Source organism: Salvelinus alpinus, chromosome 5 (genome assembly GCF_045679555.1).
Source record: "Salvelinus alpinus chromosome 5, SLU_Salpinus.1, whole genome shotgun sequence".
Lineage (NCBI taxonomy): Eukaryota > Metazoa > Chordata > Actinopteri > Salmoniformes > Salmonidae > Salvelinus > Salvelinus alpinus.
Genome location: NC_092090.1, coordinates 37,891,965 through 37,917,659, shown reverse-complemented (window position 1 = coordinate 37,917,659; position 25,695 = coordinate 37,891,965). Strand labels below are relative to the sequence as shown.

The window sequence follows — 25,695 nt, the reverse complement described above, 5'->3', positions numbered from 1 at the left end:
TTGGTACAACCGTCTGAAGTTGGAGCTGAGCCAATCAGGACTTGGGCGAAGAGAAAAAATCTCAAGCTCTCCACTCCGGCCCGCCCCCCGTAGTTGTAGTAGTCTACTATTTTCCTCCCTCGAGCTGAATGGCAGCTCTCCACTTTGTCCGTTGATACCGCTGATGTGTAACAAAAAAGGGTAGGGAAAATGGAGAACGAACTATTCGGCGAATACATTTTCCAATGTTGTATGTGTTAGTCAAGCACACAACCACTATTTCATGGTTAGCTCCTTCTACATGAAGACAAATGTAGTTAGCTACAGTGTTTAGTCAACAGACATGGCAGAGAGAGCTGTTCCGCTAATACCCTCCTTCACAGAAAGTTATATTAGACTGTCTTAAGATTATTTTGATTTATTTTTATTTCACCTTTATTTAACCAGGTAGGCTAGTTGAGAACAAATTCTCATTTGCAACTGCGACCTGGCCAAGATAAAGCATAGCAGTGTGAACAGACAACACAGAGTTACACATGGAGTAAACAATAAACAAGTCAATAACATGGTAGAAAAAAAGAGAATCTATATACAATGTGTGCAAAAGGCATGAGGTAGGCAATAAATCGAATAATTACAATTTAGCAGATTAACACTGGAGTGATAAATCATCAGATGAACATGTGCAAGAAGAGATACTGGTGTGCAAAAGAGCAGAAAAGTAAATAAATAAAAGCAGTATGGGGGGTGAGGTAGGTAAATTGGGTGGGTAGTTTACAGATTAGTAGGCCTATGTTGATTTAATCAGTTGTTGATCTGGCCTCTTGATCCAGCTGTATGTCAACAGTAGGTAATGTTGTGATAATAATCAGTTCACCAATGACAAGGCATGTTGATGAATGGTAGCCTAGTAGTCAGACCTTGATGGATTAGGTCAAGGATGGAGATCTGAAACAAGCTGATATAGACCTTGTTCAGTTGTTTCATATTCCAAATAGCCTACAGTAAGCTAGACCACTACATTATATCCAGTAATTTAATTATTCTCTTATTCTAAATGTTCTCCCCAAACAAAATTTAAGGAGCCAGTTTACATTTTTACTAGACTATCCACATAAAGACACCTATTAATTAGAATAATCAAAAACCCCTAAATGTAACCTAGAAAAATGTGACTGTGCTCTGGGCAGGGGCATAGCCATGGGAGGGCATAGGCCCACCCACTTGAGAGCCAGGCCCACCCACTAGGGAGCTAGGCCCAGCCAATCAGAATATGTTTTTCCCCACAAAAGGGCTTTATTACAGACAGAAATACTCCTCAGTTTCATTAGCTGTCCGGGTGACTGGTCTCAGACGATCCCGCAGGTGAAGAAGCCGGATGTGGCGGTGTCATGGTGACACTTGGTCTGTGGTTGTGAGGCTGGTTGGATGTACTGCCAAATTCTCTAAAATGACGGAGGTGGCTTATGGTAGAGAAATTAACATAACATTCTCTGGCAAAAGCTCTGGTGGACATTCCTGCCATTTGCATGCGCCTTCAAAAACTTGAGACGTCTGTGGCATTGTTGTGACACAACTGCACATTTTAGTGGCCTTTCATTGTCCCCGGCACAAGGTGCACCTGTGTAATGATCATGCTGTTTAATTAGCTTCTTGATATGCTTCACCTGTCAGGTGGATGGATTATATTGACAAAGGAGAAATGCTCACTAACAGGGATGTAAACAAATTTGTGCAGAACATTTGAGAGAAATAAGCTTTTTGTGCATATGGAACGTTTTAATTTCAGATCATGGGACCTGCACTTTATGTTAGAGGTCGACCGATTTAATCGGAATGGCCGATTTAATCGGGGCCGATTTTGAAGTTTTCATAACAATCGGAAATCTGTATTTTTGGGTGCCGATTTTTATTTTATATATATATATATATATATATATATACCTTTTTTTTACACCTTTTATTTAACTAGGCAAGTCAGTTAAGAACACATTCTTATTTTCAATGACAACCTAGGAACGAGGCAGAACGACAGATTTTTAACCTTGTCAGCTCGGGGGATCCAATCTTGCATTGATTACATTGCACTCCACGAGGAGCCTGCCTGTTAGCGAATGCAGTAAGCTAAGGTAAGTTGCTAGCTAGCATTAAACTTATCTTATAAAAAACAATCAATCAATGACTGTCATTGCTCCAATGTGTACTTAACCATAAACATCAATGCCTTTCTTAAAATCAATACACAAGTATATATTTTTAAACCTGCATATTTAGCTAAAAGAAATCCAGGTTAGCAGGCAATATTAACCAGGTGAAATTGTGTCATTTCTCTTGCGTTCATTGCACGCAGAGTCAGGGTATATGCAACAGTTTGGGCCGCCTGGCTCTTTGCGAACTAATTTGCCAGAACTTTACGTAATTATGACAACATTGAAGGTTGTGCAATGTAACAGGAATATTTACTCATGGATGCCACCCGTTAGATAAAATACGGAACGGAATAAACGTTTTGTTTTCGAGGTGATAGTTTCCGGATTAGTCAAAGGTATATGGTTTAGAGAGAAATAGTCGACGCGTTATAATTCCTGTAATAACTTGCGGCTGAATTTGAAAGGGGTTCCTTCGTTATTTTACCGTTCATGTCTTCCATAGAGAATGTCTTGATCTACTTCAAATAAGGTCTGTGTTTCGTGCAGGCTTAAACCGCCTCGACGTTTTGATACCCGTGTAAATCTCACTAGGATAAGGTAACGTTTGTCAACATATTTTCATAAATCCACTCTACAATTTTTTTAATGTTTTGATACCCGTGTAAATCTCACTAGGATAAGGTAACGTTTGTCAACATATTTTCATAAATCCACTCTACAATTTTTTAAATCTTCGCTTATATTTAGCCAATATTGATCAGAGTTACCTTGTCCTATGGATATCTACACAGTTATAAAATTGGCACGGTGATGTAAGCCTACATGAAACACAGACCTTATTTTAAGTGAATCTAAAAAATATCCTATGGAATAAATGAAGGAACCGCTTTTCAGATTTTGCTAGGTGTCATGGAAATTATGACTCGCACTTTGGTTGTCAATTCTTACCATGCCCATTATTAAAATAGGATTTCCTGCATATAGAAATGACAGTTTTTTTTTTGTTTTCAACATTCATCACAGGTAACTTAAAGTCTATTTTTATTCAAACAGTTGAGAGTATTTGTCTCCTAAGCAGACTCTTCAGTATCATTGTCACTTCAGAGCTGTGTGTGTATTTATGTATTATATTAAGTTAAAATAAGTGTTCATTGTTCATTCAGTATTGTTGCAATTGTCATTATTACAAAAATGTGTGTGTGTGTGTATATGATATATATATTTAAAAAAATATATGTTTTTATAATAAATCGGCCGATTTAATCGGTATCGGCTTTTTTTGTCCTCCAATAATCGGTATCGGCATTGAAAAATCATAATCGGTCGACCTCTACTTTATATGTTGCATTTTATATTTTTGTTCAGGAAATGGCAGTTAAAGGTTTTTCATAAATGCAAAATGCTCCAACTTTCTGAGCGGGAAGTTGACTGACCCCCTCCAGATCTCCCCTATACTCCCCCCAGAAATGTCAATGCATTTCTGGTTAGATACTGAAGAGCAGCCAAGTACCCATAACAGTCTATAGCCTAGCATTCCTACTGAGACGGTCTTCTGACAAAATCGTTGTTAGGCACAACAACAACTAAAAAGTGAATTTTCTTATGATTTGAGCAGTGTGGGTGTTGCCTCGGTAAAGTCGTACTCATAAAAATGATTTAAGGTTGGCAGGTCTGTGTTAGCATGTCATAGTTGAGCACTTTGGAAAACATTTGAATTTTCTCCCCAGGCGGCGTTGTGTGCGGTCCACGTCATCAGGAAGGTCCCAGAGCTGATGGAGATGTTCCTCCCAGCCACAAAAAACCTGCTGAGCGAGAAGAACCACGGTGAGACAACCGGGGGCTGGGGGCAACTATGTCCTGCACAGAGAGCATTGGGTTTGGTCACTCACAGATAAAATGGGGATGCTGTGTCCTTCAAAGGGAAAATTGGACTGGTGCCCTCTATACAGTTGAAATGTCCTTCAGTGAACAGAGCTGGATTAATGACTGTTTCTTGATGAGCTGTGGGGCTGCTGCGTCCTTCAGTTTTCAATTGATCACCTCAGGTGTTTTCACTAGACACTGATGGTTGTCATAGTACAATGGCTGATGTTCTGACAGCTTTATAAAGTGATGCTCTTGTCAGAACCAACGTTATTGCTACGAATATGTTTCTAAACGAGTTTGATAGATTAAGTTGCCCATAGAAACTGTAAGTTCAGTTTTGTGTTTTTCCCCTCAATGGTCAAGGTAAGGATTTGGGGAGGGTAAGTTGATGCTAGATACATACCCGTAGTTGTCTTTGTAGTGCTAATTTTGGGCTTAATGACGTTAAACTGACACTTACTAAGAGTGAGAATCCAGATTATAAACCACCACAACGGAACCAGCAAACAGCTTCCCCATAGACTATGTTCCTTATTTTAGTAACAATGCTGTGACATTGCTAAGACATTGACTCCCAGGGAATTGGCAAGGAAATCTGTGCAAATTTTGTGAGCTTCTACTGTCCATCGGGGATGCTGTTTGTTGACCTTTATTCAAACAACAAGTTTCTCTTTGTCTCCTTAAGGTGTTCTCCATACTTCTGTTGTCCTCCTCACTGAAATGTGTGAAAGAAGTCCTGACATGCTCTTACACTTCAGAAAGGTATGGCTAGCCACAATCTAATTAGTGAAATTACTGCTATCAAGAGTTTTTGGGTAACAGCGTAACACGTCATCAAATCTTTAGGGAGTTAATTAAGCATTTGTCCTAAGCTCACTCTACATTTCATTCTCTCTTAGTACTCATTTCCCTTTCACTATGACTGTTTTGGATATACTTCAAACATATTTTGCCTTTTGAATCCTTGGATTACATTTCCCCTTAAGGTTTGCTCTACATTCATAGTAGGCCTATGTCTCAATCGTATCTCCTTGCCTCGCTTATTTCCTCGCTGTATCTCTAGTGGCTCTGTACCTCTTTCCCTTAGCCATAACAACCTTGAGCCAGTCTCCCACCCCTCATGTTCATGATCAGAACATGACTTTGAGCTCTCTAAAAGTGAATCTTCCCTAACATCTATCTCATATTTTTTCTGTCATTTGTCTTTGTTACAATTCCTGCATTGTGTTAGAATGAGAAGGTAAGAGTACATTCTGGTTTCATAGCTGGTGCATGCTGTTACTAGTAATCACACGGTCACTGTAGATGTAATCAAATCTGTGTTCCGTAAAGTTCCTTTTTGTCTTTTTGATTTAGACTTTTACAGCGGTCATATGTTGGTGTTCTCTTTTTGATATCATGACAGGATTTTTAAAATGTTTCTTAGACATCTCTCACTATTGTCAATGTGTCATCATCAACCTAATGTGTAACTCGTTTGATCACCGTATGTTGAAAACAACATGATGGATCTGTTTTCAATTGATCACCTCCGGTGTTTTCACTAGACACTGATGGTTTTATGTCTGTTAAAAGGGGGGTATGCGTACAAATATATATTTCAGAAAAATATATTCGCATTGGTGCAAATTGTATATGAATATTCTTGCCTAGCATTCCTGGTAAGAATTATGATTCGGGTTAAATTTCATCCAGATGTGATTGAATGTGACATCACAGTTCGATTAGCTTTTTAAAACCCAACATCCTAACTGAATGTTTTCATACAATCAATGCTGTCTTGATTACCATAACCCAGAAATGTAAGTTACATTGACGATTAAATCAAGAGAATGTAAAGAATAACTGCACATTCTACAAAATACTTTGTCAAGTTATTTCACTAACAAGGTTGGACACCGATTCCATAGAAATAAAGACCTTGACCCTTGATGGTACCCCTCTCCTGTTGTTGGTCTTTTGTAGTTGGTTCCACAGCTGGTGAGAATCCTGAAGAACCTGATCATGTCTGGTTACTCTCCTGAGCATGACGTGTCTGGCATCAGTGACCCCTTCCTGCAAGTGAGACCTTTAACCTTGTGTTTAGTTCAAATAATTTTATCTTCTGTAACAAACTTGGCTAGGCCAGTCAGTGATGCCCCTTGACCTCATTGCAGGTGCGGATATTGAGACTATTGCGAATTCTGGGCAGGAGTGATGATGACTCAAGTGAAGCAATGAATGACATTCTTGCACAGGTGAGAATATAGGTTAATCAATAGTACTCAAGGCTTACTGCCCTAGAGATATGGCCTTACAATCAGACTAATGGTTTCTTCGCCCTTGTAGGTGGCAACCAACACCGAGACCAGTAAAAATGTAGGCAATGCAATCCTCTACGAGACAGTACTGACCATAATGGACATCAAATCAGAAAGTGGATTGAGGGTGTTGGCCATCAACATACTGGGACGCTTCCTTCTCAACAATGACAAAAATATTAGGTAAGTAACACACTTGGAACTAATTCATTGAATGATCTGAACATAGGTCATCAAAGTCCCAGGTAATATAACACTTTTATGGTGTCTTTGTCCACCCTCAAGATATGTGGCACTGACGTCCCTACTTAAGACTGTACAGACGGACCACAATGCAGTGCAGAGGCATCGGAGCACCATTGTGGACTGTCTAAAAGACCTGGATGTGTCCATCAAGAGGTGAGACCTACACCTAAATGAGGAGAACATGAGTGACATACAGTATAGACATTAGTACATAAAACATAAAACTGCTAGTCACTGTACATACATTTCGGACCCTTACTTGCAGAAGATGTAGAGATTTCCTTGTCTTATCGTCCTCCCATTCTCCTCGCTAGGCGTGCGATGGAGCTGAGCTTCGCCCTGGTGAATGGGAATAACATCCGAGGCATGATGAAGGAGCTGCTCTACTTCCTGGACTCCTGTGACCCAGAATTCAAAGCGGACTGTGCGTCCGGAGTCTTCCTGGCTGCAGAGAAGTAAGGCTCGGGTTTGGTCCAGTTAGAGCTGGAAGATCCGTAGAGATCAGTCTTTGCCAATCAGAAGGTTCTTGCTAGTTCCATAGCAACATTAAGCAGTTGCACCATGTGAAACCGTTCTCAACATTGTCCCGTGGCTTGTAGGTCTTTACCACCTCATTTTGTTTATTGGCCGTTGCTCAGCAGTTGTAGTAGTGGTTCGAGAAGTAATAGAAGGATTAGTAGTGATTGCATGAGGCCATGGCAGCAGTCGTTTTTGCATGTGGGCTGTTCACACAGATCCTGACGGAATGCCTCAGTTTACTTGCATTAGGAATGTAGGCTTAGAGAATAGATTACAGCCAGTGGCCTCAAGCACCTCCAATGATTAACTATTGTTTCTGCATCCTCCGGTTAATGTGTGTGGCTTACTTACTAAAATGCTGTGTGATGAAAAAATGAGTGATCCATCGTCAGAGCATGACATTGTTGAAACCATATATTTTCTGACAGCGTAAACCTCAGTCCAACTTTTTTCAGTTCATGGTTATATGATCCTCCACTCAGTGTAATGCAGAGGTGACTGATGCGTGTTCTGTTTCACAGGTATGCGCCTTCAAAAAGATGGCACATTGACACCATCATGAGAGTCCTGACAACGGTATATGTATAATTTCATCAAATACTTTTCTCTGCACAGATGATGGTAAAATAAATAAATATGCTTGACTGTTGAGTGACGAATCCTTGAGTGATCCATCGACTGAACTGCAAATGATGATCTCATCATATCTGACAACAGCTGCTTTTTACCATCTTAGACACTTGGTGTCTAGTCCTGAAAGTGTTTTTGTTGCTGACCCTATACAAAATTATCATCTGCCTCATTATCCATTTTGAGATTTTTTTTATTTTTAACAACACCTTTTTGTGTCCAGGCGGGGAGCTATGTCCGAGACGACTCTGTCCCCAACCTCATCCAGCTCATCACCAACAGTGTGGAGATGCATGCCTACACGGTGCAGAGACTCTACAAAGCCCTGCTGGATGACATCTCACAGGTCCGAGACATCTCTGGTCATACACACGTCATACACACGCCTTGTATGATAAGGGGAAAACACACATTGAAACAGCCCAGTAACCAGGCAAATAAGAGGAACCTGACAATGAATATGTTGATTGAAACGTTATTGGGTCACTAAAGATCACATTTGGAAGTAGCAAACAGTGTGTGGATGTTTCCCTTCCTCTCTGAGGAGGACTGGTTACAGTGAATCTGATCTTTCTGAAGTATAAGCGTTTGTCTGCCATAGCAACCACTGGTCCAGGTGTCATCCTGGTGTATAGGGGAGTATGGAGACCTGCTGGTATCTGGACAGTGTGAGGAGGAGGAGCCCATCCAGGTAGACCTCCTCAAGCACTCAACTATTTCATCTAGAACGTTACACACAACACGTCTACGTGCACTGCCGACCTCAAGTTGAAGTGTATATATTTTCTCCCATTTTGTTTGCAACAGGTGACAGAGGATGAAGTCCTGGATGTTTTGGAAGGTCTTCTTGTGTCCAACTTGTCCGCCCCTGTAACCCGTGGTTACTCCCTCACTGCCATCATGAAGCTGTCTACTCGCTTTAGCAGTGTCAAGTAAGTCCATCTGTGTTGAGCAGAGAGAATATCCAACAGGTTATGATGATTCCCCCCCTTAGCTCTGAATTGAATGGAAGGACGCACACTCAAGGTTAACATTTTTGTCTTAAAATCTCCAGCCGAATCAAGAAGGTGGTGTCAATATACGGCAGCAGCATCGACGTGGAGCTGCAACAGAGAGCTGTGGAGTACAATGCACTTTTCAAGAAATATGATCACATGAGGTGAGTATGCTCCAAAATGTATTCCCATTCATTACAAGCACTTTTCTGTAGAAATGATTGGTGCTTCCCCTTGTTTAGTTACCATTAAGTCAAGGAAATGTACCTATTTCCCCCCCATCATCTCATTCTCTAAAGGCCTGCCTTACTGGAGCGAATGCCCATCATGGAGAAAACGGCCTCCAATGGCCCTACAGAGATCGTGCAGACCAATGGGGAGACAGAGGCCTCGGTGCCTGACACAAAACACCTGCCCCTAGTCACCCAGCCAGCCAACCAGGTGAGGGCAAGGTCACATGACATATCTGTACTAACCATTGCTGGGAGGTTTTCTGTCACAGACGATGTGTAGCTGAATCAGTGGATCAACATCTGATTCAATCCGTATCACTGAAGTTCAGCGTTATACGCAAATGAAATGTAAAGGTAATTCCTGTTTGAGCTGACAAATGTAGCAGCTTTTACCGTGAATGCGGTCTTTGCTGGTACGGGAACATTTTGTAAAATGTAGTTTGCGCTGTAGCGCAGATCTTCAGCGATACGGATTGAGTCGATCCCTTAAGCTCTTTAAAACGCACGAATACACGTACACTCACACACATTCTTTAAGTTTTTTAATTTCTATTCATGTGGTGAAAGTCCACAAATCAGAGTAAGTCTGCTAATGCTTTTACAAACTGGTCAAACAAGGACCCCTGCTGGTAGGAAAATTAAACTGCTGGGCATGTCAATCTATAGATTATATAAAGTAGTCTACATTTTCCTTTTTTGAGTTATAAATATTTTACCATGTTATAAAACAAAGCGTAAATGAGATGTTATTCAGAGCACTGATGTTTTGTCCAAATCCTCTCTGTATTACAGGTTTAATCTACAAATCCTCCCTGTATTACAGATTTAATCTGCCTCTCTGTATTACAGGTTTAATCTGCAAAACCTCTCTGTATTACAGGTTTAATCTGCAAAACCTCCCTGTATTACAGGTTTAATCTGCAAAACCTCTCTGTATTACAGGTTTAATCTGCAAAACCTCTCTGTATTACAGGTTTAATCTGCAAAACCTCCCTGTATTACAGGTTTAATCTGCAAAACCTCCCTGTATTACAGGTTTAATCTGCAAATCCGCCTTGTATTACAGGTTCAGTCTACATGTGCTTTATGATTTAGTTTCTCTTCTGTTCCAGGCTAATGACTTGTTAGACCTGCTGGGAGGTAATGATGTGGTGCCTGTGATCCAAACCACCCTGCCCACCAAGCCTGCCTCGGCTGGAGGAGAGCTGCTCGACCTACTGGGGGACCTCTCACTGTCTGGTAGGACCACAGTCTCTCTCTATCTCTCTCTCCTTTTATTTCCCTCCAGCCCAAAGCACAGGTGGACCAACTGTGGTCCTTGGTTAGGGCAACTTGATTGGTTTCTTCTTTTCTCTTTCACCCATTCTCCCTTTCACCTGCCCTGTACCTTCCTTCATCAAGAAACCACATTAGTCACTCCACATCCTGCTTGACTTAGTTCACAAGACAAGTTGATTCCTGACCATCACCAGTGGTATCACTGTTATGTCTGTGTGTGGTTCCCTGTACCCTGTTGGAACCCCCTGTGTTGTTGTCCCCCTCCCTAGGTGATCCAGCTCCTGCCCCCTCTGTGCCCATCTCCCAGCCCCCCTTCCTCCTGGATGGCCTCTCCTCACAGACCCTGTTTAATGATACTTCAGCAGGTGAGAGCTAGCGCTCATCAGGGAAGCTTTCAAATTTGTCATTTGATCCAAACCCCTCTCCCACCATGTTTATTTTTTAAATTTGATTTATTATTTTACTAGGCAAGTCAGTTAAGAAGAAATTCTTATTTACAATGACGGCCTAGCAAAAGGCCTCCTGTGGGGACGAGGGGGCCTGGGATTTAAAGAAATTATATTTACAATATCAACATAGGACAAAACAAACATCACAACAAGAGAGACAACAACATAGCAAGCCAGCATCACATGACAACACAGCATGGTAGCAACACAGCATAACAACAACATGATAGCAACACAACATGGTTGCAGCCCAAATCATGGTACAAACATTGGGCACAGTCAACAGCACAAAGGTCAAGAAGGTAGAGACAACAATATGTCACACAAAGCAGCCACAACTGTCAGTAAGAGTGTCCATGATTGAGTCTTTGAATGAAGAGATTGAGATAAAACTGTCCAGTTTGAGTGTTTGTTGCAGCTCTTTCCAGTCGCTAGCTGCAGTGAACTGAAAAGAGGAGCGACCCAGGGATGTGTACTTTGGGGACCTTTAACAGAATGTGACTGGCAGAACGGGTGTTGTATGTGGAGTACTCTGTGTCCCTATGTATCCCTTTCAAAACAATGCAACCTTATACAAGTTCATACAATGTTTTTGGGGGGTTATGTTTGGTACTACTTTTTCACTCTGAATTGTATTGACTTGTGCGTTCTTGTCTTTAGCTATTCCCCCCATGACAGCGTATAGCAAGAATGGCTTGAAAATAGAGTTAACCTTTGAGAGGGCCAACCCGAACCCGAACATAGCAGTCATCACTATCCACGCCACCAACACCACCGAGGCTGACATGACAGAGTTTGTTTTCCAGGCTGCAGTACCAAAGGTGAGCCATGATTTGACAGTCACATTTTGTATAACTATGTAATATTACGAAATATATGTGTGGTTCTATGATTGACCTTTGTAGCAATGTACAGCTTAGTGAACGTTGGGAATATGCAGGCGCATGTCCTACGAAGCAGACTTGGCAGGAGCAGTCTTTTTAAGCTCTGTGTTCCTCTCCTTCAGACATTCCAGCTGCAGCTCTTGTCCCCTAGCAGTAATATTGTCCCAGCACTCAACCAGGGAAGCGTCACACAGGTCATCAGAGTTCTCAACCCACAGAAGGTAAGAGATGTTCCTGTCTGTTCTCATCTTCCTCACATTCTTATTCAGTTTCCTGATCTATTGGTGCTATCAGAGGAATTTAGTGCAGAGGGCTCCTATAGAGTTCAGCTCTACATTGAGTAGTTCATATTGCTTTAATATACATGTCTTTCTCATGATTTACAGCAACAACTCCGCATGAGGGTCAAGCTGACGTACACCCACAAAGGCTCACCTGTCCAAGACCTGGCCGAGGTCAACAACTTTCCTCCTCAGTCCTGGCAATGATGACTGTGCCCTCTCGCTCTTAAAGACCCCGCCAAGGGAACTATGGGAAAGATTCTCCCCTCCCCCCCTTTACCCCGACTGATCCATCTGTGACATCACTGCAGACTGCTGCCCTGGGGTTGCATGGGAAGCAGCGGAATGTCAAACACACAAAAAAAAGATGGTATGAAGACCATGATGACGACAACCACAACAACGACGATAGACATCACCAGAAATATGTGAAAACATATACAGTTACTCACCCTTCTTTTCCTTGATTGGTTTCACCTCAATCTGTCTGCTTTGCAGTTGCCACTATTTCCATCTTCTTGCCCTCAATGCACGTACACCCACATTGCACTCTCTGTGGTATGCCCACCCCTCTAAGCCACCATAGAAAATAGCTGTTGGCTATGCACTTGTTTAAGCAGTCTTTTTTTCTTTTGTTTCATGTTTTTAATCTTATAGGAATTTAACATGGGTATTTTTCTTTCTATTTTCAAGCCTGAATGAGATGTAACTTAATTAACTCTATGACATTTGCACACTGTCCATTCACCACTTTCCCAATTGGGTTTGGAAACTTGGAGTACTTTGGCTCTCAGTATTTAATCTAGTTTGGTCTCCAAAGTGACTAACACATTCTGTTATAAAGATCTCCAGCTCTATGCTTCAAATGCAAGGTCTTCGGTTGCAATACAAAGGTTAATCTCTCGTGAACCGATTCTGGGTGTAAACTGAAGAATCTGTCGGGATGGAATGCGTAGGATCAGTTTGTCACTGATTATTTGGATGTATCAGGATTGGCCGAAGGCGGTGCTTAAACTTCGACTGCTTCGCTTGTGTGGGGAAATTGGTGGAAGTGGGGGGGCTTTCTAATACGGGAACTCCCAATTTCTAATACGTATGGTCCCACAACTACATCACGCAGCTGATCAAATTTGTGAGATTTTAGTTCTGGGGTAACTGAGATTATACAAACATTCACATGATGACTTTTCCCCTCTTTTACATCCATTAACTTTGGCAGCAGAAAGGTTTTAAAGACCCAGAGCACTCATTCATTTTGGGGGAAACTTAATTTGACCCTCTATCTCATGAGTGATTTAAAAGGCAAAAGATGTGTGGAGTCGTTTTGAATTCCATCAGTTTTCTCTGTTGAAGTCAGTTTGAGAGTTGTTTGAATCCCATTCACCTTGGTTGGCCAGAGAGGCCTCTCAGCAGGGTTGAGATACTGTAAATGGATAAAGTGCATATTTTGAAGGCTGGAGTGTGTTTGTTTGTCATGGACTGGTAAACACACAGTATGGTTCCATTTTCTTTAGTTTTGTCAGCAGTTTGGTAGCCATAGTACGCCGCTATCTTGAAAAAGTTTATTTTCTGAGGTGGAATCTAGAGGATGGACATTACTGCTTTGTTTGACTGCCCTGTATAGCACCGTTTTTCTCAAATAGATGGGCACTATTTACAGTTTATTCAAGCCATCTTGTTAAATTCAAAAATTAATTGCTTAGATCAAGCTGAGGTTATTGAAGCAATATGGATATTGTATATCAGTGCGGGTCTGAGACACATCTTAGTTATAGGCAAATCCTTAAACAGAGATTCATTGAATATTAACTTTGTAAGTATTTGAATCTTCCACGCATCTGAACAAACAGCCTGAAATGTAAGATTCACAGCTTTGGGACGTCAAAACGTCTGTCTCTTTTTAGACTATTAACCTGGCTGGACATAGCCAGCCTAGAGACGACACTTACGTAAGTACATTAAGTCTATTTTGAATGTAGTTATATGCACTGAATGCTTTTTCTTTGCAGTCTTTTTCTGTGGCACTATTTTGTGGTATTATGATTTTGTTTTTTTTGCAGTGATTTGACTTAAACATTATTGCCCGATATTAAAATGATGTGCCTTTTGACATAACTAGATGGGAAGTCCCTAAACTGGTCTCATCTGATATGTGTGAAGAGGGTTTGAGTGTCAGAGAGTGCTCATTGTGGGTAATATCCTGACTAGAGAGCAGGCAAGACGGACAGGCTGGATGGAAGGAGTCGAAGAAGAATGTGACCTTTGATTTTAGAGACATCTCACTCTGATTTTCTGGCATTTAGAGTGGAAATGATGTAGTCGGATATCAGTGTAGCTTGGTGTGATTCCTTGGCTGTCATACTTCTCCAAATCAGAATCCCGACCAAGCTGTCGGAAACATTAACCTGAATACCTCACAATGTTTTCTCTTCCTGTTAACTATCAACAGTACAGTACCTGGATAGCTGTATTTAGTCTTCTGTATGATCTCCAATCAAGTGGGCACCTGTAGGACATCTCATTACTAACACGCTTAGCTGCCCCATGATGCTGTATGTGTTTAGACCTTCAGATGTTCAATCGCACTATATGCTTATTGATATTCACTATGCTACACTATCAAACATTTGTGACCAAATCGGAGATGCTATTAGCTTTGGAAATAAGCTTTGGAAATATTTTTGCGCAATGATGTGTATATATGGAGAAAATGATTTAATTCTATCAGTTAACTTTTTTTCTGTTTTGACAATGCTATATTGGCTTTTTCTGTATATATTGAGGGCTTTTAAGATTTGTCAAATATCTTTTCTTTCATCCCTTTTTTTAGATACCAACTATTTTCTAAGACTTCCAATTACTCACGGTGTATATTGTCTGAATAGATCTTAGTCAACAATATGGTCTAAAGAAAAGACTTCCCTATTTCATCAGTCATCGCAAAAGATATAATCGGCTGCCTGTACATTGTATATTATTGTAAACCGAAACAACAAAAGATGATCAAATGAAATAAAACCCCATTTGAAGACTGGTGCAGATTAGCTAAGGATATAATTGTATACATATATGTAAAAAATAATAATCTGGAAACGATGCAAATGAGCTGCATTCTCATATTCTTGAAGTTTGGATGTATCTTCTATTTTCTGATGATTTAGTGGGTGAGTAGGCTGCTGTTGGTTTCTTATAATGTCCTCTTAAGGTTTGGTTGGGCAGAACTGGTTTTGTCTGTGAGTGATGTACTGTACTACTGAGAGGTCTGTGAGCTGAGCACAGTGCTGCACAGTGACCGAGGTGGCACCTTGTCGGTATTCGTGGTCCTCAAAGGCCTAATCTGTTTTCATATGCTCCTTAAGAGTAGGCCTCTTGCTAAGATGCTGTAATGCCTCCTTTGGTATGTAATGTGCTTTATTGTTTTTTTTCTTTCCCAGCAAAAGTAATTGGAGAAAATGTATGTTGTCAGACATGCAAGCTAATTAATGGATGGATGACCTACCTACAGTGCACATGGTCCTTCTAAGAGAGCGATTCTCATTGTTGGACCCCTTTTTAAGTCTCCTATTCGCAGGTCATTCTCTGTTTGTTTTTTCTCCGGACCTATAGATTCTCTCCCCATCCATCTGGCATCTCACCTCCCCACGTTAATTGTATTGGATTTCAGAGACATGAGAATGGGCCCAGAGTTTCTCTGAAGTGTTGAGGTCATTTTTTTTTTTACCCTTGTGATGCTGTTGCACATACCTTTTATTGTAAGGTGGAGATTGAATATCCTGAGTGTTATCAGGTTATGAGAGGTTTAATCTGTGTGGTGTATATGATTCATTAAGTAGTTAAGTGCTTATCCTCTCTTGGGGTTGACAGATACAAGGTGCTCTTGGCTGCCTGTCATCATCCACTCTATTACTGAGTCTGTTCATCGCTCCTGATGACTGCATTAAGGAACCCGTCTTATGGACTGGTTTGTAGAGAGAGCAGAGAATAGGCCTGGTTCTGTTACAGGGAACCGGCCAGCGGGGTAGATGATGTTCAGGCTCTCTAAGATGAAATGTGATCCTTTCTATATATTGAAATCCAATTCAAAAATCAGGACTGAAGTGTGAGGCTGATCTCTCTGCTGTGTGTATGGCCTTTTGGTGTCTACATTTTTTTCAGAAGACCTGTGATCTTAATGCAGTGCTGCTTAACCTGTCCTTGTGATATGACACAACTATAACACTGAGCTAAAGCTGCATGTTAGCTGTGCTGTGAGCTCATTTCCACAAGGGGGAGCTGGTCAAGATATATAAGGCTATAGGGAAGGGAAAGACATCTCATACTTGTATCTTGTCTTGAATGTTTTGTTTTTAATCGGTTCGATTCCGTCAGCATGACCCTGTGTCAATCATGTTTGACCAGTTAACGCTTTTAAGGATACAGTGCCCCCATATAGTTTTAAATGAGAAATGCTTATGAAGGTGAAATCCCATTGGTTTGGACACTGCATCTTAAATAGGACATTTGTAAAGGAAAGAACCCCTCAGAGGTCTGAGCAGCTTTTGATGTGTTTAGTTTGTGTAATCAGCCAGTATACGTGTGTGTGTAAATATCTCTGAGAGTGTTGGCATGTCTTGCTACAGTCACCTGGTAGGACATGAAATTGGCTGCAATGATTTCAATTCACAACTTCTGAGCTGCATGTGAGAGCCAATGTAAATAGTGTCATTTCTACTCTTTATGTAATCCTCTTTTTGAAATGCAAGAAAAGTTCAAATATTTTCAACAAATTCAACACACCACCTTGTTGGGTTGTACATTTGAAAATGTTGAGGGTATTTTTATTTTGGGGGGAAGTTTAAAGTGCACACCACTCATTCGGATGTAATTGTTTTTTACTTCTATATTTGGCCAGGTGAATTCTGTGTGTAAAGCGGTTTGAAGGCGCATCTGACTTTAGCCACTATTATCACTTTCCCTGTGAAATCATAACGCGTCCATTGTACTTTTGAAAGAGAATCTATATGTAACTTCAGATTTATCCCGACTATACGACAACATATCTGATTTGAGATGGGGAGGAAAAAAAACATTTTTTGAAATTCACTTTTCCAGACAGGTTTAACATTTTGAACTGAATCAGTCCCATGTCTTCAAAGTGGGTGTGAATGGACTGAAAATATGAATAATGATGATTAAAGCTGAGAGGCTGTAAACTACATGGGATATTTTAGACTTATGCTGTGTATTATTGTCTTTGGGTTGGAGGAAATGATGATCAAGGGTATAAATAAAAAGTCAAACAAAATTGTTGACCAGACTCATTAATTTATCAACTCTTTGGGAGTGCAATTGGCATGCTGACTGCAGGAATGCCCACCAGAGGTGTTGCCGGATAATTCAATGTTCATTTCTCTACCATAAGCCGCCTCCCAACGCCGTTTTAGAGATTTTGGCAGTACGTCCAACCGGCCTCACAACCGCAGACCACGTGTATGGCGTCGTGTGGGCGAGTGGTTTGCTGATCTCATCGTTGTGAACAGAGTGCCCCATGATGGCAGTGGGGGTTATGGTATGGGCAGGCATAAGCTACACACAACGAACACAATTGCATTTTATCAATGACAATTTGAATGGACAGAGGTGACGAGATCCTGAGGCCCATTGTCGTGCCATTAATCTGCTGCCATCACCTCATGTTTCAGCATAATGCACAGCCACATGTCACATGGATCTGTACACAATTCCTGGATGCTGAAAATGTCTCAGTTCTTCCATGGCCTGCACACTCACCAGACATGTCACCAATTGATGTTTGGGATGTTCTGGATCAGTGTGTTCCAGTTTCCGCCAATATCCAGAAACTTCACAGAGCCAGTGAAGATGAGTGTGACAACATTCCACAGGTACAATCAACAGCCTGATCAACTCTATGCGAAGGAGATGTTGCACTGCATGAGGCAAATGGTGGTCACACCAGATACTGACTGGTTTTCTGATCCACGCCCCTACCTTTTTTTAAGGTATCTGTGACCAACAGATGCATATCTGTGTTCCCAGTCATGTGAAACCCATAGATTAGAGCCTAATGAATTTATTTAAATTGACTGATTTTCCTTTTATGAACTATAACTCTGTAAAATCTTTGAAAATGTTGCATTTATATTTTTGTTTAGTATAGTTACAAATGGGGTTCACCTACATAACTGATTTAGAACAGGCCTACACAGATGTTTTCAGCTTAACATAGCCTATCTGACATGTTTCAGTATACATAGGTTACTTGTCCTACTAAACTAGATTGAGTCACAGTGAGGTTGGAGCAGCGTACAAACAAGGAGAATTTCGATCAAAGTTCCAGTATCTGTTTCCACGGGAGTAGTTTCTTAGGTCAGTGATTCTTGATTCGCTTTTGAGGAACATTATCAAGTCCAAGCTGTTAAAAGTACCTCTGTGTGGGCTGGTAGTTGAGTATTGATTTTCTGTGAGCCAAACAAACTACAGTAGTGGAAGAAGCCAAGTCATGGCAGTCAATTAACAGTGATCCAGGTGGAATGGAAGTGACAGGATTCTCTCATGCACCACTTTAACACATCTGTTTGCTTTTACAGTTGTGGTATATTGATGTTTGCTGATGAACCCATTGGCTGGACATTGCTATAAGTTCAGTACTCAAGAGGACAACTCAAGGGAGAAGTCATGAAGCAACAGGCAAGTGGTGCTTGAAAGATACCTGGCTGAATTTGCTGTTTCAGACCCACCCCCTATACTGCTTTTCCATGACCCTGAAGAGACATGAGTGCCTTGGTTACCTCATTCACCCCCCCCCTTTTTTTAAACATTTTATTTGTATTTAACCTTTAGCCTTTATTTAACCACATACCCCTAGCCCAGGCCTGCCTTATTGACATATCTTGACATGCCTTTTTAACAGGGTATTTTTGTCATTAATCTACTTGTTCCAATTTAGACCATAATGAAATGGGATATTGACTGCTCTTATTCCCTATGAGGAATAATTTGATGAGTGCTTATGTAAAGATATACCATTTTTCAAAATGTAAGTATCATAAGCCTCTAGGGCAATTATAAGAAATCGCCTACAGTCGTGGCCAAAAATTGAGAATGACACAAATATTAATTTTCACAGTCTGCTGCCTCAGTTTGTATGACGGCAATTTGCATATACTCCAGAATGTTATGAAGAGTGATCAGATGAATTGCAGTTAATTGCAAAGTCCCTCTTTGCCATGCAAATGAACTGAATGCCCAAAAAACATTTTCACTGCATTTCAGCCCTGTCACAAAAGGACCAGCTGACATGTCAGTGATTCTCTCGTTAACACAGGTGTGAGTGTTGACGAGGACAAGGCTGGAGATCACTCTGTCATGCTGATTGAGTTTGAATAACAGACTGGAAGCTTCAAAAGGAGGGTGGTGCTTGGAATCATTGTTCTTCCTCTGCCAACCATGATTACCTGCAAGGAAACACGTGCCGTCATCATTGCTTTGCACAAAAAGGGCTTCACAGGCAAGGATATTGCTGCCAGTAAGATTGCACCTATATCAACCATTTATCGGATCATCAAGAACTTCAAGGAGAGCGGTTCAATTGTTGTGAAGAAGGCTTCAGGGCGCCCAAGAAAGTCCAGCAAGTGCCAGGACCAGCTCCTAAAGTTGATTCCGCTGCGGGATCGGGGCACCACCAGTACAGAGCTTGCTCAGGAATGGCAGCAGGCAGGTGTGAGTACATCTGCACGCACAGTGAGGTGAAGACTTTTGGAGGATGGCCTGGTGTCAAGAAGGGCACCGAAGTAGCCACTTCTCTCCAGGAAAAACATCAGGGACAGACTGATATTCTGCAAAAGGTACATGGATTGGACTGCTGAGGACTGGGGCAAAGTCATTTTCTCTGATGAATCCCCTTTCCGATTGTTTGGGGCATATGGGAAAAAACTTGTCCGGAGAAGACAAGGTGAGCGCTACCATCAGTCCTGTGTCATGCCAACAGTAAAGCATCCTGAGACCATTCATGTGTGGGGTTGCTTCTCAGCCAAGGGAGTGGGCTCACTCACAATTTGGCCTAAGAACACAGCCATGAATAAAGAATGGAACCAACACATCCCCCGAGAGCAACTTCTCCCAACCATCCAGGAACAGTTTGGTGATGAACAATGCCTTTTCCAGCATGATGGAGCACCTTGCCATAAGGCAAAAGTGATAACTAAGTGGCTCAGGGAACAAAACATCGATATTTTGGGTCCATGGCCAGGAAACTCCCCAGACCTTAATCCCATTGAGAACTTGTGGGCAATCCTCAAGAGGCGGGTGGACAAACAAAAACCCACAAATTCTGACAAACTCCAAGCATTGATTATGCAAGAATGGGCTGCCATCAGTCAGGATGTGGTCCAGAAGTTAATTGACAGCATGCCAGGGCGAATTGCAGAGGTCTTGAAAAAGAAGGGTCAACACTGACTCTTTGCATCAACTAAATGTAATTGTCAATAAAAGCCTTTGACACTTATGAAATGCTTGTAATTATACTTCAGTTTTCCATAGTAACATCTGACAAAAATATCTAAAGACACTGAAGCGGCAAACGTTGTGGGAATTAATATTTGTGTCATTCTCAACTTTTGGCCACGACTACATTGAGTGCATTAAATCAAAATCGCAAGACCGTTAATGCGGTAAAGCACACGTGTAATAGGTGTATAGGAAACCTAATGAATAATTCAGTACGCCTCGACTCTGAAATGGGCAGTGCCTTATGAATAATATGTTACCCTGCCTCTCTAATGTTTATTGATTGGGTCTATCTGACAGCGGTGAGGTTCAGAGTCGTTATGGCGTCGCACCGAACGAGAATGGTATTTTTCAGCTGCCGCATGTATTGGAATTTACCAGTCATGTTCCACGTTCTTTTGGGGGTTTTGTAGTTAAATATACACATGCAAATGAAGGAAGAAGATAATATACCGGGCACGGTCAATGGCACCGTCATGGAGCGAAAAAAAGGTGGTGTCGAAGATAACAGGGGTTGTACGGACACACTGGTTTACGAAGCGGGATCTAATCAAGCTGCAGGTCGTGGCGACCGCAATGGTACAGGAAACCGTGTCGGAACGGGGATACGCGTTCTAAAGGTAACTATCAAGCAGGTCAAATTTGAAGGTTTATCAAAATACTACAATCGCACAGTTCCCGGTTCTAACAGGGCCGAAGTGCGTGTGAAATTATACTCACGCGTCATCCAGTTTGAGCATCATTGGTGTTCTCTTATATAGTGATAATTATGTTGGCTTTGAAAGTATAGCGTTGAGTGCAACAATGTATCGAACCATATCGCCAGCAGCTTCCTTTCACTGTAACTCTTTCTAGATTGTAACAAAAACATTTGACTGAACTGTTACAGTAGGCAGTCGTTCGAGATGTTGCTACATATTGTCGTGCTAAGCTGTTAGTCTATCCTACTGTAAATGTTTCATACTATATTTGCTGTTGTGTATCATTTGCAAATATGACAACAATATAGCCTAGGCTATAGATCAGAACATGTCAAAACACGTTTTAACTTGCTGTTTATTGCTGAAAATGAATAGCTTAAGCTATTATGGATAGAGTAACGTTTGTAAACGTTTCAATGTGTTACGCCATTTAGGCTACATGTTTGTCATTGGATAAAATCCACATTGAAATTCTTAAATAGCCTATTGACTCGGTTTTGCGTAGGCTAACGGACCACCGGTAGGCCCCATCGAAATCTTGGACTGAGATTGTTCAGTAGTTTCGAGCCCTCAGTGAGCAAGCACAATTGACAAGACATGTGATTAACTGTTTCCTTACTCATTCGTGTGCTGTTCTTCCGCCATTATGTCACTCATGAACCCATTAGGGCCATTTACATAAATCATAATGGCTTGTGCCAATTATCCCCATGCATAATAATTTAGAAAATAAATTTCATAGGCTGACATGGAACTCATCCATGCTTCTATGGATAGACTGCTTATCTCACCAATCTCTCATGTGATATTGTCATGGAGAATGACACATTCCAGTTACAATTGCACTAATAATAAATATCGAAAAGACAACTTCATTGGAAGGACCATTACCTTTTATGTTCATTGAATCATGAATGGCTGCTGCTGCAACTAACAGTAGCCGTGTATTCAACCAACCAAGATTTAAACCAATGAGTGGTGAGTTTATACACATCAGTGGCGGTTGGTGCCATTATGATGATGGAGGATGATAATTGTTTTTCATGAGCATGGCCTTATTTCTATTACAGCATATTGGTTGACTGTCATTCATATTCTATTCACCCAGCTCAATGTAACCTCAATAGGTTTAGGCTACTCCATGATACTTTCCCTGTACCTACTCATCATGAGGTTCGTTAAACTAGCCTATGAATGAAAGTTTACAAGGCAGGTGCACATGTCGAGATTCTTTTTAGTAATCCAGGTGACCGTGACACATTCAAAACCGCCTTGCACACTCTTGCCTGCATTTAGCTGATCTAGGGTGTAATCTTTAGTCCAACAGTTGCAAATGAGTTTCTATTGGACAAATTCAGGTACAGTGCATTCTGAAAGTATTCAGACCCCTTGACTTTTTTTAAATTGTTGCATTACAGCTTTATTCTAAAATGGATTAAATAGTTTATTTCCCTCAATCCACACACAATACCCCCTTAATGACAAAGCAAAAACAGGTTAAATGTTGGCAAATTTACCAAAAATAAAAATCGGGAATATTACATTTTACTTAAGTATTCAGACCCTTTACTCGGGTTCAAGTCCGGGCTCTGGCTGGGCCACTCAAGGACATTCAGTGACTTGTCCCAAAGCCACTCCTGCGTTGTCTTGGCTGTGTGCTTAGGGTCATTGTCCTGTTGGAAGGTGACCCTTTGCCCCAATCTGAGGTCCTGAGCGCTCTGGAGCAGGTTTTCATCAAGGATCTCTGTACTTTGCTCTGTTCCTATTTCCCTTGGTCCTGACACTGAAAAATCCCCACAGCATGATGCTACCACCACCATACTTCACCGTAAGGATGGTATTGGCCAGGTGATGAGCGGTGTCTGGTTTCCTCCAGACGTGACGCTTGGTTTCATCAGACCAGATAATCTTGTTTCTCATGGTCTGAGTCCTTTAGGTGCCTTTTTGGCAAACTCCAAGTGGGCTGTTGTGCCTTTTTACTGAGGAGTTGCTTCTGTCTGGCCACTCTACCATAAATGCCTGATTTGGTGGAGTGCTGCAGAGATGGTTGGCCTTCTGGAAGGTTCTCCCATCTCCACAGAGGAACTCTGGAGCACTTTCAGAGTTTCCATCGGGTTCTTGGTCACCTCCTTGACCAAGGCCCTTCTCCCCCGATTGCTCAGTTTGGCCGGGTGGCCAGCTCTAGGAAGAGTCAACTCTAGGGGGTTTCAAACTTCTTCCATTTAAGAATGATGAAGGCCACTGTGTTCTTGGGGACCTTCAATGCTGCATACATTTTTTTTTGTACCCTTCTCCAGATCTGTGCCTCGACACAATCCTGTCTCAGAGCTGGACAATTCTTTCGACCTCATGGCTTGGTTTTTGCTCTGACATTCACTGTCAACTGTGGGACCTTATATAGACACGTGTGCCTTTCCAAATCATGTTCAAACAATTGAATTTACCACAGGTGGACTCCAATCAAGTTGTAGAAACATCTCAAGGATGATCAGTGGAAACAGGATGCACCTGAGCTCAATTTCAAGTCTCATAGCAAAGGGTCTGAATGTTATGTAAATATGGTGCAAAAAATTCTAAACCTGTTTTGTGATTATGGGGTATTTGTGTGTGTGTGTAGATTGATGAGGCTGTGTTTTAGAATAAGGCTGTAACATAACAAAATGTGGAAAGTCAAGGGGTCTGAATACTTAATGAATGCACTGATGTTTATCCCTGTTTGACATCTCAGAACATGGTTTGTTAATTGATCTTCTGATCACTGAGTTGTTGGAGCTTTATTTGACAGATTTTCTTTGCCCTCTGGCCTTGGATGGTTGTAGGGGTGATGGAGTGAAATGAGGGCAATGACTGTCTGGGAAATGGTCGATGCTCAGGGTCGTGGCAGCCTCTCTGTGAATGAGTTTGCCCGTCTTGTAGACTCACATAGAGAGACCTGTGGTGTGTGCCTTTGTTGCCTGTCGCCATTGATGTATATGTTGTCATTGCACATAGTGAGGTTCTCTGCTTTTGGGAGAGAGTGTGTGCATATGTTGCCTGTCACCCATTGAGCTGTGTGTGTTGTCATTGCACATTGAGGCCTGTTGTGTGTGTCTTTGGAGCTGCCGTGCTGAAGAGCTGCGGCTCGGGGCCCTGCTGTCTACTCTGTTGTGTGTGTGTGTGTGTGCTGCGGTGCAGTGTAGTGTGGATGCCAGCAGCTGCCTGCCTGTGCCGGGCAGCTGTGGGAATGCAGGGCATCGTGGGAGGATGACTTCATCAGTGTCTGACTAATGACCTAATGCCTGGTCACCAGTCTCAAAAGCCAGGGTCCAGTTCACACAGTGCCATTCTTGCCCTGTGTAAATATTTGTTCCGAGCTTCTCCAGATTTGAAAATAAGGCCAGTGATTCTGACACACGCTGCACACGTCATTCAGAGTTGGGCTCACAGATTTAGCAAGGACCCCGTTTTAAGTTCACCAATGCCCATGAGCTTTTTGCAGGTAATCTCATTTGAACTTTGTTTTGCCAACCTGACAAATTGACTTAATTGAATTTGTCCTCTGGATGTGTTGGAACATGATGCAGCTTGAGATATCCTTGATTCAGAGCAAGGCTGCTGCAAGACAACTTGTCTTCTTTTACACGCCCAATATATTTACAGTGTATCGGTGGTGGCAGTCTTTTCATCTAATGTTTGTTTCTCCAGCGGAACATGAAGAGGAATGGGAGCAGAGGCTGTGTTACCAGGAAGACCCGCTTTGGATCGCGGGAGCGGGATTGGCTGAAGGGGGATGCCCAGCGAGGCTGTGTGTGTCTGTACGGGGGAACAGTTGACCCCCAGCCCCCAGCCTCGGGCCCACCGGCCTCCTCCACCCTCCAGGCAGACCTGCGGCTGGTGCTATGCTCCACCACTACCACGGTGGAGGAGCTGTGTGCCCAGAGAGAAGTAGAGGGACTATACCTGCAGCTCCATGGAGACCTGCTCAGGTAACTCACCTTTACAACTCTCCTCTCCCACTGACACTCACGTCTAGTACCACGGTGTTATGTTCACAACTCTTGAATATGTTAGATGGCATTCTCATAGTGTCATTGGTTCTATTTATTGCTACAGTGTTAAATTCCAATTCTAAACAATCCCATTCATGTTCAATATCACATCTTTGTGCTTTATTCACCTAGTCTCAAAGCTACATCAGTCTCAAACCTTTTCATACTGTTGTAGTTACAAATTACCTCATTCTGGCACTGCCGAATCCTCCATTCTATTTTTACACATTGTGCCAGGTTTGTACTCTGTTTTCTTGAGTGCTTATGAGAACTATGCTGCTTATCTAGAACAGGAGCAGGCTCATAGATCTAGACTTTGACTGACCTATGTGGCCCACAATTCTGCACGTTCCGGTGGCCGTGTCCAAAATCTGTCTTGCCTACTACTTACTTAAACTGCATCCTGTGTAATAATCGTACTACATGCTATTTAGAACGTATTGTTTAGTAAAAAAAAGAATGCAGTAAACAACAAATATCAGTATATTAGGCTCCTTCTAATTAGAATGTGTCATCTAATGCACAATTGCATTGATTACCGCTATTCGTTCATTTTGATACAGCACGTCCCCTCACCTGATTATCAGCTGTTGTCAAACACATGTGAGTCTCGAAAGACCATTCTCTTCCTCAATAGTGTGCAGCGAATTC

The 25,695-nt window shown here is 41.8% G+C and overlaps 2 protein-coding genes across 4 annotated transcripts in view; both read left to right on the top strand.

Annotated features, from left to right (window-relative positions):
• LOC139576049 (AP-1 complex subunit gamma-1-like) overlaps positions 1-17,094 on the top strand; it is a 32,125-nt gene extending 15,031 nt beyond the window's left edge. For 2 of the 3 annotated variants that reach the window (XM_071401665.1, XM_071401666.1), the window contains exons 5-22: positions 3,857-3,953; positions 4,681-4,757; positions 5,961-6,056; positions 6,152-6,232; positions 6,324-6,478; positions 6,581-6,694; positions 6,856-6,996; positions 7,582-7,636; positions 7,914-8,036; positions 8,292-8,381; positions 8,498-8,622; positions 8,745-8,849; positions 8,985-9,126; positions 10,031-10,157; positions 10,466-10,561; positions 11,306-11,466; positions 11,652-11,750; positions 11,916-17,094. In XM_071401665.1, the coding sequence (XP_071257766.1) occupies positions 3,857-3,953; positions 4,681-4,757; positions 5,961-6,056; positions 6,152-6,232; positions 6,324-6,478; positions 6,581-6,694; positions 6,856-6,996; positions 7,582-7,636; positions 7,914-8,036; positions 8,292-8,381; positions 8,498-8,622; positions 8,745-8,849; positions 8,985-9,126; positions 10,031-10,157; positions 10,466-10,561; positions 11,306-11,466; positions 11,652-11,750; positions 11,916-12,017 (1,986 nt within the window). In that variant the 3' untranslated portion in view covers positions 12,018-17,094. Of the gene's footprint in view, positions 1-1,986; positions 2,109-3,856; positions 3,954-4,680; positions 4,758-5,960; positions 6,057-6,151; positions 6,233-6,323; positions 6,479-6,580; positions 6,695-6,855; positions 6,997-7,581; positions 7,637-7,913; positions 8,037-8,291; positions 8,382-8,497; positions 8,623-8,744; positions 8,850-8,984; positions 9,127-10,030; positions 10,158-10,465; positions 10,562-11,305; positions 11,467-11,651; positions 11,751-11,915 lie in introns of those variants that run through there. The other variant, XM_071401667.1, reaches the window with a different exon arrangement.
• A 3,521-nt stretch (positions 17,095-20,615) lies between these two features.
• LOC139576045 (PH domain leucine-rich repeat-containing protein phosphatase 2-like) overlaps positions 20,616-25,695 on the top strand; it is a 57,231-nt gene continuing 52,151 nt past the window's right edge. Inside the window, exons 1-2 of the mRNA XM_071401658.1 lie at positions 20,616-20,935; positions 24,701-24,981. Of these exons, the coding sequence (XP_071257759.1) occupies positions 20,741-20,935; positions 24,701-24,981 (476 nt within the window). The 5' untranslated portion in view covers positions 20,616-20,740. The remainder of the gene's footprint in view (positions 20,936-24,700; positions 24,982-25,695) is intronic.